Source organism: Aythya fuligula, chromosome 2 (genome assembly GCF_009819795.1).
Source record: "Aythya fuligula isolate bAytFul2 chromosome 2, bAytFul2.pri, whole genome shotgun sequence".
Classification (NCBI taxonomy): Eukaryota; Metazoa; Chordata; class Aves; order Anseriformes; family Anatidae; genus Aythya; species Aythya fuligula.
Window position 1 is genome coordinate 155,374,575 of NC_045560.1, and position 18,618 is coordinate 155,393,192.

General features: G+C 39.6%; 1 protein-coding gene across 2 annotated transcripts in view; it reads right to left on the minus strand.

Moving 5' to 3' along the window:
• The window catches only part of TRAPPC9 (trafficking protein particle complex 9), a 448,124-nt gene that overhangs the window by 298,487 nt on the left and 131,019 nt on the right, over positions 1–18,618 (minus strand). For both annotated transcript variants that reach the window (XM_032180822.1, XM_032180821.1), the window contains 2 exons: positions 12,095–12,237; positions 815–925 (listed from right to left, as the gene is read on the minus strand). In XM_032180822.1, coding sequence (XP_032036713.1) covers positions 815–925; positions 12,095–12,237 — 254 coding nt within the window. The remainder of the gene's footprint in view (positions 1–814; positions 926–12,094; positions 12,238–18,618) is intronic.

Consider the following 18,618-nt stretch of genomic DNA (forward strand, 5'->3'; position numbering starts at 1 on the left):
GACAGGAGTTATATACACAGCTACAAACACATAGTAACAATTGTGCTATCATTCAAGAAGTAGATAACAAATGAGTTTAGAATTGACAGAAAACTTGGTGCAACTTCTAAGCAATAATAAAATGGTAAAATATCTTGCATTAAGATTAAACTCACCATCCTTGCAAGAAAGAGCTGCAAAAACCACATTGATAAATGGCTGTTTCAAAAGACTTCTGGAACAGGTTTATGTGCATTACAATATACAAATTTAAGGGTATTTAAACTTCAATTATTAAGCCTATAGGAAAAAACAAGTAATTCATTCAAGGAGATGCAAAATGATTTTATAACCTTATTTGTAGCACTATTCATGTTTGTTTTATACCATCCCAAAAATTGGGAGCAACGAATTCCAAGCAGTTTACCAACTACAGAAATGATGGGAAACAGGATACAAAATAAATATTCACATTTTGGTGAGTATTTAACTTCTATTTTGACAAAGAAAAGAACAAATTCTTTCTGAATAAGATAAAGTAAAAAGAACTGCATGTTACTGATATTTTTGTCCATTCCTTGATAAATAAACACTGACAAAATTCAGCCTTATTTTGAGTTGCCATACTTTGCCCTTTGTCAGCATATTGCTGGTACTGTTACATATTCTGTATTTGTTTTTCATGGTTGCATACCTTTCAGTTGATTTGTTAATTGTTTTATTCTTTGCCAACTCTACAATGTTCAAAGGAAAAACAGGCCCCAAATACCATCATGAGGGTAGAAATACATGGTATTGTTACAAATAGGGCCCTTTTAATACTGAAAGGACTTACCGCTGACATTCCCCGGCATGCAGAATTAAATCTTCATTGTTCCGAGCACTGATGGTCAATTCGTGCTCTGTAGAATTGAAGACGTCTAGAAGGAGATGGCACTGCCGGGTGCTGTTCAGACAGGGGGAAAAAAAAAAAAAGGAATATTGCAACTTATATATCAGAATATATCAGAATAAGCATGTATACATAAAAATTTAGATGCATATAAATATACATATATTCACATATATATATTTTATACCCCACTCCAACTATATGAGTATCTTGCTCTTTTACTAGAAATAACTCTTTTTTGGCATCTGAAGCACTCTCTCCCATACACCAAGTATTTCAAGAGAGACAACTTTGTCCCTTTTGTAGGAAAGGCAAACACAGGCAGGCTTAACAGAAATTCTTATATTCACCAGCTATCATCCTTCAAATCCAAATTTCCCTAGAAGCATTCTCTGTGAATATACCAACCGTGTTTCTGGTAAGCCTAGGAAATAATACCAATAAAGATACAGAAAAGAAACTCTTAAATTTTTATTCTCATTTATAAACTTTTCTTCCTTGTGAAACTAAACACAATCAGCAGCACTGAATGAAGATTACAATATAATTCACATGAAACAAAAACAATCAGGAACAGAACCAGACAGTAAAATGCCAGATACAACCAGACAGCCCCAATAATGCTTTATCAGACCACTCAAATTCAAAACTTCCTCAGAAGCTATTTAACAACAGGGAAATATCGTAGCCTTAAGCATCACTACAATTTAGCTTTAGCTATAAATGACTTTGAAGTTTAAATGCATGTATAACAGAATTAGGTGACTCGCCATTGGGAATTACAGAATAAAGTAGTAAAGCCATTGTACAAAGGTTACAGATCATCACAACCCATGCAATTGCTACCAGAATCAATAAGTGGGGGAAAATAACTCGTATTGAATGTCAGAAGTAAAAGCCATCAGCAGCTTTAATTTGAGAGGGAGTTCACATGAATCACAGAGTGGTTTGGGTTGGAAGGGACCTTAAAAACCATCCAATTCCAACCCATTGCCGTGGGCAGGGACACCTCCCACCAGATCAGGTTGCCCAAAGCCCCATCCAGCCTGGCCTTGAGCACCTCCAGGGATGGGGCACCCACAGCTTCTCTGGGCAGCCTGTGCCAGGGCCTCACCACCCTGAGTGAAGAATTTCCTCCTTATATCTATCATCTTTTAGTTTAAAGCCATTCCCCCTTGTCCTATCCCTACACCCCCTGACAGAGTCCCTCCCCAGCTCTCCTGTAGGCCCCATTTAGGCACTGGCAGGCCACTGGAAGGTCTCCCCGGGGCCTTCTCTTCTCCAGGCTGAACAACCCCAACACCCTCACCCTGAATTCAGTCAGGCACTGAATTGCAAGCGAACGCTGCCAGCAGACAGTACCGTGCCGTGCTTTTTTCGTATTTTAAGGGTTTTCACTCTTTTGGGGTAAAGCCCCGGTGAATACTGCATACAGAGAGGAATGCACAAAGGTGGCTGAGTGCCTGAAGCAAACACATCAAAACTCAACAATTTGGACCAGATAAGGAGCCTCAGCTCGCAGCAGCAACTCCCCGACTTAATTAACAACTCGCAAGAAAGAAATGACTGGAAGGGCAGGATTCAAGTCGGTAGCTAACCTGTTACCAGCCGGGCATGAAAAAGAGAGAAAAGGAAGCCTGGCTTCCACCTCATAGCTGGGAGAGAGGGACGAGACCTGTAAAGACGCAAGAAACTTCTGCCTCTCAAGGAGATTCTAAGATAAAACCTGCAAAGGAGACTGCCAGGGTTGAGTCGGTTTACAAAGTTCAATGCAGAAGGAATTCTTTATTTACCCCACAGCAAAAATCAAACAATTGTCTGAAGTTGCACTCAGACAAGCCCTGTGCGGTATTTTTGGCAGGAGAACCGAAGTTTTGGAGATAAAACAATTGCTGTAAGTGTAAAGGATCTATAAAACCATCAGTCTTTCCGAACAGGTCACTGCCCCTTAACACTAACATTTCTGAATGGGAACTCTGAGATTATGTAGGGAAAATTATTCATCATCGTGAGACTTTTTAGGTGTGTAGGGGAATGTCCTTGTTGGCTTTGAGTTAACTCTCCAGGGAAATCTTAAAATAAAATAAAATAAAATAAAATAAAATAAAATAAAATAAAATAAAATAAAATAAAATAAAATAAAATAAAATAAAATAAAATAAAATAAAATAAAATAAAATAAAATAAAATAAAATAAAATAAAATAAAATAAAATAAAAAAGTTACAGAATAATTATGATAATTTGAAAAATAAGAATGAGATACAGGTATAAAAAGCTTATAGGCAACATTAAGGCTATATGAAAACATAGTATTAAAAGTTCAGAGTAAATACGTATCAGTGCCAAACCACCTATTATTTAAGGTTACAAAAATATAGTAATTGAAAGAGCAAGCTTCGAATACTGGAAATAAGACAAAGCATAAACTCTGGAAAATAAGATGTGATAGCATAATGAAGTGAAAAGAAAAAAAAAAAAAACACACAAGTTGTTAAAAGCAAATTGTTTAAAGACCTAAAAAATGTAATTATTTTTTTTAACCATGTCACAATCTGTAGGACTGTGTAGAACTGATGATGTTGAGCTACAATCTGGGTGAAAGTTTCAGAAAAACAATTAGCAAGAAAGCCAAATTAATTCTTTATATCAATTTTCACTACAGGTGAACTTACAGAAAACTGTCCTCTGCAAGACAGGAATTAAAGGACCTGTATCAGTGTCAGTAAATGAGATTTTAGAAGGAAATCGTATTCATGCAAGTGTGATAAAAGGAATTCAGCATGAATTTGCTGAACTACTACATAAAAATCAAGTCAGTAATCTGTTGCTTTAACTAAGCTCTGTACAGGAGACATTTCAAATGTCGTATTGTTTTATGGATTTCAAGGCAGTTGAGAAAATTAGCCGTGGCCTCCATTTTTTATTCATTTATTTTTTTTAATAAAGGTCTGTAAGCTTATAAAAAAAATAAAACACTCAGAAGAAAAAAAAAATGGGTGTAAGATGATATAATCACAGGCAATAGCAGTCTAGTGAAATTTTTGGCTGAGAAAAAACAGTCATATGTCACTGTTTCCTGGACCTGGGAAAGATCATCCTACACTTACCCAATTTCTTCTTCATTTTCCAAGCTAGCCACCACCATGTACCACCATATAACAGTTTATGCTAAAAGGTTAGTGGATTGGGAAGGGAGGTAGAGGCTGAGTCAATGGGAGAAAATCCACTACATTGAGACCTCTAAATGTAGGTAAGAATGGTGAGTTACCTTTCTTTCCTCCCCGAGAAGGGACAGAACTGTCTTTGCAAGATGTCACACAACTTGAAGGGTCACTGGTAGCTCCCCAGTCTTTCTAGAGGTTCTGGATTATTTTGCTGAGACTAATTACTTCTTAAACTTTGGGTCAGACACATCTACAGCAAGTCATTTGGTGGGTTTGGGTGCTTTTGGTGTTTTTTTGTTTGTTTGTTTTTTTGTTTTTGTTTGTTTGTTTGTTTTTGTTTTTGTTTTTCCTCCAAAACATAAACAGATAGCATGGTATCATCCCATATTAACACACCCAATTAAACCTTCATCAAGTTTTGGTTTATTCCATATACTTATGGGCACAATGTACCAAACTGTAGGGAAACAGCATAAAAGAGCACAGAGCTTCCCTTTCCTCTAAAACCAGACACTGCAAATACAACACGCGTCTTTTCTGAACGGAATGATACACAAATTATTGCATTATGTTAAAAGCCCAAATTAAACAAAGCTGAATTAAAGCTGGACGGGACTGTCTATAGACTCCAGGATAAAGAATACCAGTGCTTGAAAGGATTTTACTTTTGTTTCCATCTATCATTCGGACTGCTAATGGAAAGGAAATAAGCCTGGGTCAAACAAACAGTTTCAGAGCCTAAGTGGAAAAATACTAAAAATCACATCATGAAAACATTTTCCATTTCAATTACCTTCCTTGTTTGTCTATTGTGTTTCCTTCAGAAAAATCTATCACGAATTTCAGGTTCAAGATTCTCTTTCACATTTCACATGAAAGTCTGCAGCTCAGGAGGTTGTGCATGCCAAAACTAGAATTACAAAGGCTGGCTTGTTTTCACTTGGGTGATTTATTATCTGAAGGTCTCAGAGTAACATGCCAAATTAAGTCAATACTTATTTCAAACACTAAAAAAGATTTTTTTTTTTTAATTGACAAAAAGAGTTATTTCTACAGTGTCTTGGAGATTTACTGCATAAATTAATTTCTGTTATCCTCCATTACAGAATCCAGGATATAAGGCAAACAAAAGTTAGTGACAAACTGTGTCGTAAAAACCTTCCAATGTCTGCTCTGATGACAGAAATCATCACAAAACTGGGGCTGTGGGAACTTAAGAGAAGAGGAAATTATACTGTAATCTGGAAATTTCTTTCAGGGGTATTGCAGTCTACTCTGAAATGACATCAGAGGATGCACTTCAGCAACATTTAACACAAAATTAAAAACCAGATGCAGCTATCACGCACTAATGACAGCTCACTACAGTGAATAATCGTATGGCAGCTCTGTTTCGAGCTTTGTTCTGAAGTCAGTTGCAACAAGAAACACTCGGAGGGGGATTGGCAAGTTATCCACATCCTGACTCAGCTCAGTTTCTCCCATCAAGGAGCGTTTTCACACCTAGACTTTGGTTTGCTTCTTTTATGCTTTCTGTAAAACATAAAAAAAAAAAAAAAAAAGTTCTGTAACCAGGCACGCCCAACATCCCTGCTCAAAACAAGACACCAGAAAGTGAAGAGAAGCACTTGGAAATGATGACAGGCTGTAGCACACTAGAAGTCAAACCCATTCTCCAAAATCCACTGATGAACGTGACCACTTCGTATAGTACAGCACAACAACGATCTGGAGCATCTCTGCTGTTACTATTGTGTTTTGAATAGGGTTTCTGTAATTCCATTTGGTTTTCACTACCTCCCTTGAACGTGAAGCATTCCACGCTAGCTCCAGATGATTAATTCAGAAGTTTACACATCTCACTGTTAAAAGGCCTTTTCCACATTTTCCAAGAATTGTCCTCATCTGACTTCTCCTGGTTGTAAACCTTTGCGATTATGCTAAATATTCCCAGCACATCTATAAATACTTGCAGATTTATGTTCGCACGTCTTCATGTGCCAAACCGTGCATATTTAACATTTTGATCTCAAAAAAAATCAATTCCCTCCAAGTGTAAGCTCCTCCTTGCCCCCCCTGAACCCACTACAACATCACACGATGAGCAGGGTTTGGGGTTAGTGAGCTGATTTACCTACAGGATCTGACCTCCCGTGTGCCTTGGGTTCTCACTCAGTGACATCTATGCCGAGCTCAATGGTGTATATATAAAGAAAGGATGTACTCTACAAAGACATCCAGTCTTGAGAACATTACAAAAAAAGTTACTAAACCCATCCCTTGGCAGGTTTTACAAATGGTTATTCAGCCTAATTGATCAAAAAGGAGACCTTTAGCTGTAATCAAGTTTGCCTGGTTTCTCTTTCATCCACTTTTTATTATTATTATTTTTCATTAACAAAAGAGTGAGTTTAACACCGTGGCAACATCTATTCCTTGTAACCAGGTCTTATCCTGGCCTTCCTCCCAATGAACCAAAACAACTGCCCTTCAAGCAGCCACCCAAAAGTTTTTCTCCACCCTTCAATCGATGGCATTTGAGCACTGAAATACTGGAAAACACGAGACCAGAAACAGCTGCCTGTCAGCAGGTAGCTGATTCTCATTCGAAATGTGCCAAGTGTGAACATTTACTTTAAAAATTCAGCTATAGAAAAACCCAGAAGTATTTCAGAAGATGCTACAGAACTTTTCTGTTGCGTGACCAAAACATTTGTTGGAACATGGCCGAGGAACCACGCTGTTCGCCATTCCCCCTCTGTCTTTTGTGAATAAGGATCGGGATTTCTACTCCCAGCCTGGCTGCTGAAGGGGCTGCGTTGCCATTTATTGCACTGAAAATGTGGGCAGCCATGGAAATGAATTCTGAAAAACACATCTGATTTTACCAAGACCCAAATGCTGAACTGAACTGGCACTTCTGGACAGTAGCAGTGTCAGACCTGCTGAAGTTCCTTTTTTTTTTTTTTTGTTTCCTTCTCTGACTCAATTACAAGAAGAGAGTCTAAGCCTCAGCTCTTGCCAAAAAAGATCTGCAGCTGATGCTGTAAGGTGGTTTTGAGATGAGAAGAAAACTTGGCTGCCTCAAGAAAATTAAAAAAAAAAAATCACTTTGTTCATCACTGTGAATTTGTAGAACTGAAAGGTAAGGATATTCTTACATACCAGATTTCCTAACCTGTCCCAAAAGGAGTTGCAGCAACCCTGTCGCACTATGGACTGACTTCATCCACAGATTCAGAGTGCAATAAGCAAGGCAAAGAGCTTCCAGTTTTTGTAGATGGCTCTTCTTTAAACATCTCTGTACAGGTGGCACAATGGCAAGGGATGCAAAGAGAATAAAAAGCACCCTACAAAGCACGCAGAGCATACCTTATTTCAGTTCTTACTAAACACGTGGAGTAAATCAGCAGTTTTTCTAGCATTTTTTTTCAAGCTGTGTTTTTTTTGACAGAGGCAGTAGGGGAAGACAGTCAGTGCCCACCAAAACTGCGAGATAACATTTCTGAGGGAGTGTTCAAGACAATCTAGTTAGAAGAAGCTTCAAAGGCAGACTTTCTTGGAGCTATCAAGATGGGAAAATGAAGAGGTGTTTCACATGAACCAGCCAACAGAACGTTTCCCTTACTCTGACCCATCAGCATCACAGCTCCGATGGAGACCTAGGAGACAACCTGCTGGTAGCTGAGCTCTTCGGAGGCCTGGAATCACCCTCGTAGTTTTGAGGCTAAGACCTGATAAGGAGTCAAGTCACAAGACCATGAAAACAATATTATTATATAGATTTACCAGCATTTTATGGTACATAGTGTCAAGCAAGGAGATCCCTGAAGCCCTTCAAGGCTTCAGTGAGCTGTGGGAAACACTGGGAAAACTTTCAGTATTAACTCATTCTCCTACCCTATTTCAGGGCTAGTTCCAACACCTCATTTTTTCATTATGCATGACAAGACCAGCATTTGCTGGCAAGGACAAACATGCAGAATCAGGGATTACAAGTGACACAGCCAGAGGCATATAATTTCCAAACGCGTGGCCATCCCCAAGTCTTTTTGGATGCAGGCAGCTCGGTGAGAGGAGGATGAGATGGTCAGGGAAAATCCTTGGAGCAGAAGAGGGCCACTTACGGACAGAACATCACCTTCTGAGAGCTGGCGTCTGCAGGAGAAGCAGGCAACAACCAGCACACTGCAGCACATCGAGGGCTGCACCAAGTTAAGCCGGGGTGCCCCTATGGACTAGCCCAGGTCGAGGTTAAAAGGAGCTGTGTCAGAGCTAAATGCATCTCAAGATATAGTGAAGGTGCAGTTAATGAAACCTCTCCCTCTAAAGCACAAATCTGTGCATGAGCAGAAGACGTAATTATGGCTACAGACAGTAAAAAAGGCAAAAATAAACAAAAGAAGAAGTCTGTTCCAGTGATATCTCCAATGCATATCTGCTCAAGCAACTAAATAAAAGGAATACCAACTGAGTTTGGAAGACTTTTACATAAACCATAATCTTTATGTTACATTGGGGGAAAAAAGTGATTTCATTAACATTTTTCCTGTTGATTTTTTTTTTTTCCAATGAAGGCCTAAGGGAAGAATCGATGTTTAAAGTTTTATATTTGACTTTGATTTTAAGCCCAGCAGCTATTAAGCTATTGTTTCTTACTTTTATTGAGGTAAAATGTAACATAATAACAAAAAATACAAATAAAAGAAAAAAAAATCGAATCCAGAAAATGAAAACAATGCTAACTCATTCTGAAATGACAGCTGAGAAGGTAAGTTATAAAGCACAGCTTCTCATATAATGACTAAACAAAAATAGTTCAGTGCCTCAAAAAGAATTTAAGCAATGATTCCTCAGCTGCAACTCAAGAGGAAACTTGGTTCAAGTTTTTAAAAGCAAGGAAAAGTACAAAATTTGACTTATAATTTGCTGTCGCCGAGTCTCAGATATTGTCAGAGATGCTCAACAATCACATAACAAACTTTGTTTTATCTAGTAATAAACGTTTATCCCCAGCAGTTTGGAAGATGACACTTCTACTCTTTGTCACTTTACAGCACAACGCTGAACGGTGGCTGACTTCTGACGGAGAATCACCACTGGGAAGGAATGACAAGAGGCTCCTTGGAAGAGTAAAGGAAAAGCATTACTGCTCACTAAAACCAGTAGCATAAAATCAAGAGCACAAGCACCTAAAAACAAAATGCATTCATAACTGATAAGGCAGTGTGTGCCTGTGCAACAACAAAAAGTTTTGAATGGCAATTTGACAGCTCCCGCAATAAAACATTTCTGAAAGAAATTTAAACATGAAGGCATTTTGCCCCCAAACAGTAACAAATCTTTGAGGGTTCTGAATTAAAATCAATGACGTCTTTAACCAGATCTCTAATCAGCAGATCACTTAAAGTTGCCTTAAATGCTGGTCTGTGTGACGGACAGGCAAAGAATGAAGCGAATGCAGACAGCAAGGGCTGCAGCATTTGGCTGGAGCGGAGCTGCTATATATAGCACTGCTGCTACATGACTAGGGAAATCGTGCACAGCTGAGCAACACGGCGACTCTCCCTTTGAATTAAGACCTCGATCTATTTTTATAGATTTTGGGGATTAAGCATTTTCCAAGCAGAGTAAATTCCTGCGAAAAGACTGACAAGGCAGGGGGGAGGATAAGCGTGTCTTACACAAACCACAGCTGGGGACACCTTGCACAAACAGCGGTGTCTCAAATAAAATCATCGTGTTGTATTTCAGGCTTTTTTGGAAGGTTCACAGCTTCACACCCAAGCACTACAGTAAAGTAAGAGCGGTGAACCAAAGAGCCTTCATGTTGTCCATTTAAAAGTGTATATAGGATACTCGGAGTACAAAGGAGATTTTGACAATGAATGAAAGAGACCATTCATGTAAATAATAAATGTAAACTAAGCATTTCAACCTATACACCGAATCTTCTTGAAAACTACCTAACGTAGATGCTGTGGTACTTCCAGGATGGTACAGAGATCATTTATTAAAGCTTGAAAGCCTTGCACACTGAACGATGTGCCACTGCAGGTATGAAACTCCGACCATCATTAATAAAGCTCCTGGAATTCTCCAAATATCATGCTCTGACTTGGCAGGTAGCTTTAGATTTACTTCCTCTAGAGCAGCTCCTAAAGGAATAAACTTAGGCCCATTGTGCTGTATTTTCAAGCAGCAAAATGCTTGGCAGACCTGCTTGCTGATAAGGGTATGAAGTTTTAGGTCTCTAAAAGCCGAACACAATACTCGAATACTCAAAAAGAAATCAGTTTGAGACAATCTCATTTGTCTAATTTTTAATGATACTTTGCACAATCTATTTCAGTGCTCCCTTAGCCTCGTCTAACCTAAAATTTCCTTGCTGCATGCAAAGACCATTATTTGCTTTATTACCTGCTGTGAAAAACAGATACCTATCCTGCTGGCAATGCCATTTATGTAATTACAAATTTCAGTCTACACTCAGCCTTCTCCTTACCCCCACACTAATACCAACAGTTTCAATGGTTTAGCATTCACATTCTATTACTCTTTTTGTTTTCGACTTTCTCCAACTTGTCCACTTTTGCTTCAAGTTTCTCTGAGTTAAAAGCCCACCCAGACTCAGTACTTTTCTTGAGACATCATTGTTTTTGTTCCTGTGAAGAACAAAACAGGAGTAAAAGAAACACTTCATGTTTTGCAAGCTATGTTGCAGTCCATCCATCTTTTGACATTTTTGCATTAGTATGATACTGGTGACTCATTTCTCTGCTTGGAAAAATGAAATATGGCGCCAATATCTCCGAGACTTGTAGTTCTTTCTTGCCTACCTTTGGGGTTTCTCTCTGAAGGCTGTCATGAAAAAGGTCCTGGGACCAATATGAATCTCTTTGATCAATTAAGTTCACTCTCAGCTATCAAAGCAGTACTACAGAAATGCACTGAAATAATTTCAAACTTGAAAACAAGAAGTTCTACAATGCACGCTGGCAAGCTTTTCAATAATACTGCTACTTTGGAAGAGGATTTCTCAAACAAACTTAGAATTACAGAATATCCTGAATTGGAAGGGACCAACAAGGACCATCAAGTCCAACCCCTGGCTCCACACAGAACCACCCAAAAATCAGAGCACGTGGCTGAGAGCTTTGTCCAAACACTCCTTGAACTCTGGCACGCTTGGTGCTGTGACCACTCTCCCTGAGGAGCCTGTCCCAGTACTCAACCACCTCTAGGTGCAGAACCTTTCCCTAACACCCAGCCTGAACTGCCCCTGACGCTGTTTCATGCCATTCCTATCCACCATAAAACACATTTTTCATGTACTAACTCCATACCAATGTTTGTACCGCAGAAATACTTATGTACTGAAACTAAGTCCCCTCTCAGTCTTCTTTCTTCCAAAAAAAAACAAGCTTAGTTATTCAGATTTTGAACAAGAGCTATTCAAAAGTCATCTCTGGAACTCCCAGAGTTTTAATACATCACAAATATTTAAAGATTTTAGAGTATTTAACAACTAGCATGTGTGAACTTCTGTGCAAATACATAAATTGACCCTTAATTTTTTAAAACTCACTAGGACGTGTGAAACTACTCTGTGGTTTACAAAACTAAGCACTGAAGGAGAGAATGATTTCTATTTATTCCTCACATCCAAAGACAATCATTTACACATACTTTTCTTTTTTTTAAGAGCCAGGCAAACACAAACCTATGTGATGCAGACCACACCGTAGCAGTAGAGAGACAGAAAGGAGTCATCAGGTATTATAATAAAGAGGAAATATGCTGTTGTTGGTAAAATGAACATTACTGAAAAACCATTTGAACATCAGAAACTTTCAAATGCACATGGAGTGCTTTGATCACAGTCTGCAGTTAAACGAGGGTAAATTCCCAAAGAGGAGGAATTTTGAAAACTAGTTGACAAAACTCTTTGCCTACCCGTTGATGATGACACTGAAAGTTTCCAGCATGCCCTTTAAGTTATAGAAAATAGAAAAGAGATGATAAGTCACATATACTAGAGTCAAAGCAAGGCTTACCTTGTTGCTGGAAGGGTACTGACACGCGTAAAGAAAACAGATGGCTCTACTTCTACATGAAGACCCAGTGAAAGGTTCCTGTAATAGCCTTCAACGTGTCCTGGTCCACCAGAGTATTTAAAATTCAGAATGGCTTCCAGTGTCTAGAGAAATAGAAGTAAATTACTGATTAGCTATGTTTCGCTGCTGAGCATTTCAAAAGTACAATTAAATTACACCACAGAAGTGATAGAGCAACAAAGTTTCTATGCCATCAAGAATTTGAATTTGCCTTCCTAATCCATCCACTCCATTGTATCCAAAAAAAAAAAAGGCAATCAAACAAATGACTGCATCCCTCAGTTGATTTTTTGCCTTAATCCTTTCACAAGCTTACAAGCACAGAACAAAATCAGCTGGACATAATTCCTCCTGGAGTTTATGAAATGATCCGCTCTTTCACACTCTTAAAAATATTCACCACTTCATTACCTTCTTAATCAAATGGGTAACTTAGAAAGTTTTTGCCTGTAGACAGATGGAGAGAAGTTATACAAAACTAAAAGCATCTGCTCTTGATACATGTAAGTATTCGCTCATCTCCACTAACAGCCTATAACAAAACTGTTGCCCTGACACAGCGTACGGACCTCATCTTTCCCTGGTGTTCATTTTAGAGAATTACCACTGTATGCTGAACTTTATGTCAGCTAGGACAGCAGTTTCTATAAAAGATTTAGAAACAATGTCCACCTCCTCCCTGGTTAGCTTTTAGCTTGTTTTTTTTTTTTACAAAAATACAGCACACAGACACAAACACACACCCCAGAAAAACAACCACCACCACCAAACCCTCCAAGAAAACACCCTCTGCTAGAAACCATTCCTATTTACCAGATGCCATCAAGCCTCAGATGGTCAAAAATCCTTTCAATTGAAGATTTACCAGACATTTATGAAACCTGTCAGTTGGATTCCTAAACCCGGCTGAAGGCACAGAAGCACTAACACAATCACCATCTTAAAACAACCATAATCCAGCGCTTTGAGGAACACCAAAATCAAGAGTTTAATGTTTTGTGGCATGTAAGGGCTGAAATGGTTTGCACATTTCCAGCTTGCTTTGAAGTAACTTGAAGTAACTCTACTTCCTAATGAAGTCTGATTAAAATTCACAAGAGTCACCTTACAACGCAATCAAAAATGTCCACCGGGCACTCTGGACATACCCGTCTACTCTGTTTATGTCAACTCCTAATTTGCAGTTAATGAACTCCGGTTTACGTTATGTCAGGAGAGTTAATCAATATTAAATACAAAAATTATTTATTAAAAAAAAAAAAAAGCAGAAACCCATTCAAAACGGGCTTCATTCCAATTAACCTGCTGGTGTATTTCCTACAGACCAGAGCTCCGCAAGCACGGGGATCTGACACTACTGATGTAAGTAGTGGAATGTAAGAATGGATTTCAAGTTTAATTAGGAAATCTTCTGTGAAAACTCTGTGGAAAAGCCCCGTATTCTTGCTGTAACACTCCGAGTATCCTGCTTTGGGAAGCTACCGTGGTTTGGGTCCGTGGCTCATTCTGCATTGGTAAAGAGACAGGGTTGGTTTGAAAGGTGCTGGAGTATTACCACTGCCCATGCAAAACCCTTCCCAACATCCCATACCAAATGAAAAAGCTCAAGAAAAGGCTGCAAATTGCAACCATTACGTGCCATCAATTAGTACGAGGCTTCAAAGACATCATCGTCATCATCATCGTGGTCCCTCATCAGCATCTCGCACCCCATGCTAGAGATCAGAGCAAGGATGCCCAAGAGGTCTTCTACCAACCTCAAGAGCAGGAGGAATCTCTTTCCACCCAAAATATAAGATGCAAGCAGGGCACTTGAGAGATTTGGAGTCCCTCGGAGAATTTCAGAGCACTGAACCCCCTGCTCTCTCCGGCCAGGGTGTATACGGATGTGTAGATTGGGAGCATGATTGAGGAAAACATTTTTTTCTGGTGCCTTCAGGCGATCCGAGAAAGTTTTTATTACTTAGGATTCATCTAATATCAACAGGATGTAAAAGAAAAAAAAATTAAATCTCCTTTAAACTCCTCTACGCACACACGCCTTGGAAAGGACTCCACACACAATATGAAGGATCGATTTTCTATCTCCAGGATAGAAAAAAAAAAATCCTACACTTTCATAAGCTTACAAAGCTCCAATTTAAAACAATTTCCCATTCCCTCCCACAGCACCTCCAGAGAAAGAGGCACTAAATGCTACAGCCATGGATTTAACTACCGTTGTACGCTTACTCCAGCGGCCTTGTCAAACCTGCACTGATAGCCCAAGCTGCACATCCTATTAAAAGTTTATGAATATAAAAGAATTTATTTGATTTATCTGAATGGGAAGGGAAGGGAAGGGAAGGGAAGGGAAGGGAAGGGAAGGGAAGGGAAGGGAAGGGAAGGGAAGGGAAGGGAAGGGAAGGGAAGGGAAGGGAAGGGAAGGGAAGGGAAGGGAAGGGAAGGGAAGGGAAGGGAAGGGAAGGGAAGGGAAGGGAAGGGAAGGGAAGGGAAGGGAAGGGAAGGGAAGGGAAGGGAAGGGAAGGGAAGGGAAGGAAGGGAAGGGAAGGGAAGGGAAGGGAAGGGAAGGGAAGGGAAGGGAAGGGAAGGGAAGGGAAGGGATCCCAAGTCTGGTTTAAAGACAAATCCTGAAGGTATGAGAAACGTTAAAAGAGTCATTTTCTTTAAAAAAAAAGAACCACTATTGAACAGAAGCAGCTGATATAATCACCAAGGAAGTTACCAATGATGAAATGATACATGCAGGAGATGAATGAGTACTCAGGAAACCCGAATCCATAGTGATATATTTTTAATGAGCAAACAATCAATAAACAATTCACATCCTTTCCTCCTCACTGCTGCAAAACACTTCTTTGATTCTTTATTTTTGCTTTCATGAAACTTAGAAAGTGTGAAACAGGTCAGGAGCTGTTTCGGGTTGGGTTTCTATCTCCCATCACCTCTTCTGCTTCGTGATTTTGTCTTTCCCTATTTTTGTAAGCAAAAGTTTAGCTTCATTCCTAAGCCCTTGTACTAGCAACGGCAGTAACTCAGATTTTATCCCTGTATCTTGTTACTAGAAGAACCAGAGGATTCTGTTTTATAACTCCTTACCCACAGCACTGCATCACCACACATGCTGCATTTTGTGTTTCAGACAGCACAGATCTATTTTGTCGATTTATTTTTTTTTTTCCCCAAACTGGAACCTTAATGTTTTTATAAATATTTATTAGCAATGTTTTACATAATTAAATCAAAACCTCAGCTTTTATAACAGAGGCTCACACACACTGCATTTTCAGGTCTTTTCTGAATTCTGTTAGGATAGCAAAAATGACACGACGCAGATCTTAACATTTTATACAAGATGAAATGCCAGCACTTAGCTACAGGCAGTTTGCTCCCGAGGCTCTGCAGATATTGCCTGCAATAACCGTGAAGAAAGACCAGAATGTAACATCGCAGGCTCCCCATTAAGACTTTTAAAAAAGCAGCATGAGGAGACTAAAAATATTTAAATTCCGAATATAATCTTCTTTCCATTTCGGTTTCTGAACTCATTACAGAAAACAACTTCTACTAATGAGTATAATTTCTCCTGGGATTAGGGCTTGACATTTGAAAAGTAACATATTCTAGGTGTGTAATCTTCACATCTACCTTCTTCTCTTTTAAATCAAATTACACGCACAACAGTAAACATGTTTTCCTCCCGGATCCCATCATGCTCCTGATCTCCTGCATCTCAGCCAAATCAGTGAATGCAATAGCAGGACACGCTCCAGAAGGAGAGGATGAATTCACGACTGCTTGGCCAATCTGCCCGACTTCCAGCCTCTTTTCTCGGCTGCCTGGATGCCTTTTGTTTTCTGTTCTGTTTGGTTTTACTTACACAGAGTTGTATCGGGAATTTCAGCCGCCTAAGAAGGTTATGTAACTAATTAAACGACCTGGCAGTGACAAAGAGAGAACAAGTTTCTCAAATTAACTACGATCTTTCCACTAGCAGCAGAGGACCCTGGCAATGAATGAAGTGGGAAGAGCAAAGAGCTGGCCAGCTGAAAGCTCGGGGGGGCAGCGCTGCTGAGTCGGTTCCCATGTCCTCAACTGCATGGGGGCAGCAGTTCTTCTGCATCGTTCCCATCTTTGCCATCAAAATTACCTACCCTAAGCATTGCTGGACAAAAACAGAGTCAGAAACTGCAAGCTTCTGAATCCAAGCACCTAGAACATGCTGCTCCACCAACACGATTCATACAGAAAGGCAGACACTGAACACAGCTGGATCTTTTTCAGGAAAAGTCAAGAATGTGAGCACTGGGAGGGGATGGGGGCATAGATACCTACACAGCTGAACCCAAGGAAGACAGGACCCGAACACATCAAGCTTCCAGTCCTTGGACCTGGTGGTGAATGCAAACACCATGTCCAGGTTTAGGTTTGCTCTGATGAAAAGATTCAGTCCTGCAAACCTCAAGTTAGATGACACCCAGAAAGCACACCAGTTCTGCCTCTGCATTGATTTGGTTACCAGAATTTACTTAAATTAGCACTTTCTGAGTTTTAATTAACAGTAGTCTAACAAAAGACAAATGCTCATCATTTTTTGCTTCTCTCTCCCATCACTGAGTCCCTGATTTCACATGGTAACCTGGCAAAGGACAAAGAATGTATAAAAGTCAGACTTAACAGCAGCGTTGGGAGAAATACCAGGTGCCTTTATGTACATAAGCTGAATATTCTCCTGCCCACCTGTACTCAGGGAGGAAAAAAAAATTCACCTGCACACCACTAAACAGGAAAAGCAGAGTGCTGACGAGCTGGGAGATTCTGCAATTCTCATCGGCAGGACAACAATCTCAAATCAAATCAAAAAAGAAGTCCTCTAACTAAACATCTGTAGCATCGTGTTTCTGTTAATTTCTGTCGATGGGAGCTAAGCAAAGAACGGCATTACGTAAATCTCAATGCTCCTGTGACACACCTAATGATTTCTTAGCTACACACACTTCTTAACACTCACAATTTTGACCAGTCTCTTACTGCAAGATGCAGACCGCAAGGGGTCAGGTGCTGGCATCTTCAAAGCCTCTTCCATGCAGGAATCCACATTATTCCCTCCACTGAGATCTTCCTTTACTTGAAATACTGGTATTGAAAGGAAATTTGAGGGGAGAAGTGCAGTGTGCTATTTGTGATATGGAGAGCACACCAAGCCTTTACCTCACAAGGTTTCTTTCAAGCTGAGTAATATTCTGAAACTGGGAATGAGTTAGTCCTCCCTGATGTCTTTAGGAAGCAAGGCCAGCAACACAATTCTGAGGCTACCTGAGAAAGGTCAAGGACAAGAACTGAAGATCCTTAATGGAACACGTTAACAACCACATATGAAATCTTTCTACCTGAAGAAAACATCATATCATAGTTCACAGATACTGCATTCTATCATAAATTGAAATTTTAAATTGAAATAACCAATGAGAAAATTGTTCAATGATATCATGCAACTTTGCAGCAAGAGTTCTGTTCATTGCTCCCTCTCTCTCCGGAGAATATTAGTCTTTTCACTTATGGCTACCCTGTCTGATTTTCTGATACACAAACTATAGCTGCTGTATGTTTTTCTGGATTTTCGAGATGATACAAAAACTCTTCTTTTTTCAGCTAAAAATAAACAAACTCTGTATCTTTAAGGAGAAAGTAAAAAGCCATGAAAGGGAAGAAACTACCTCTCCATTTTTCTGACTGCAAATGATCGAGCAAATCCGAGCCTACTGGAATATTTGACCGCATCAGAATTCCTAATCTTCCCCAAACGGGAAAAGGAGATGATGTTCCTTAAAGCACCAAAGAGTAGAACTGATAGCCAGATCCCCGCTACATGCATTATGAGCAGGATGTGCATATGTAATCATCTTGTAGTGCATATGTAATCAGCCTGTAGGACCGAGCTGCAGCAAGCAGTCTCCATACTAATTTTTTTTTTCCATGCACTCCATTAAGCACACGCGTGGCAATTACAGAAGCGATGATAAAATTCTTAAGAACTGATAAGCAACGAAAGAAATGATGCCACTGCAGTAAATCAGATCTTTACGTGTATAAATACGAACCCAGCCCAAATTGCTAGTGCCCTTACACTACTTTTTTCAGTCTGAAGGAAAATTAAGTACAATTTTATTGGTTTTTTTTGCACGTGTTAATCAGGTGAATTTACACAGCTCGCCCATGAAACAAGGTGCCTGTTGTGCTCGTGCTCTGGTGCAGTTTTACTCCAGCACACCTACTGCATACACAGTGACTTTTAGGAGCAATTTTTGCGGCACACCGATGTTTATCTAGCTCATCCATCTACATTTATGTCTAGTTAAGCCCCTGAACAATGAAACTGCTGCATCCCTTTGTAAAAATAGCACAATGGCAACAGCAAGGAGCTGAAGCTAAATATAGCTCCTGCAGGCACATGCCGGGAATTA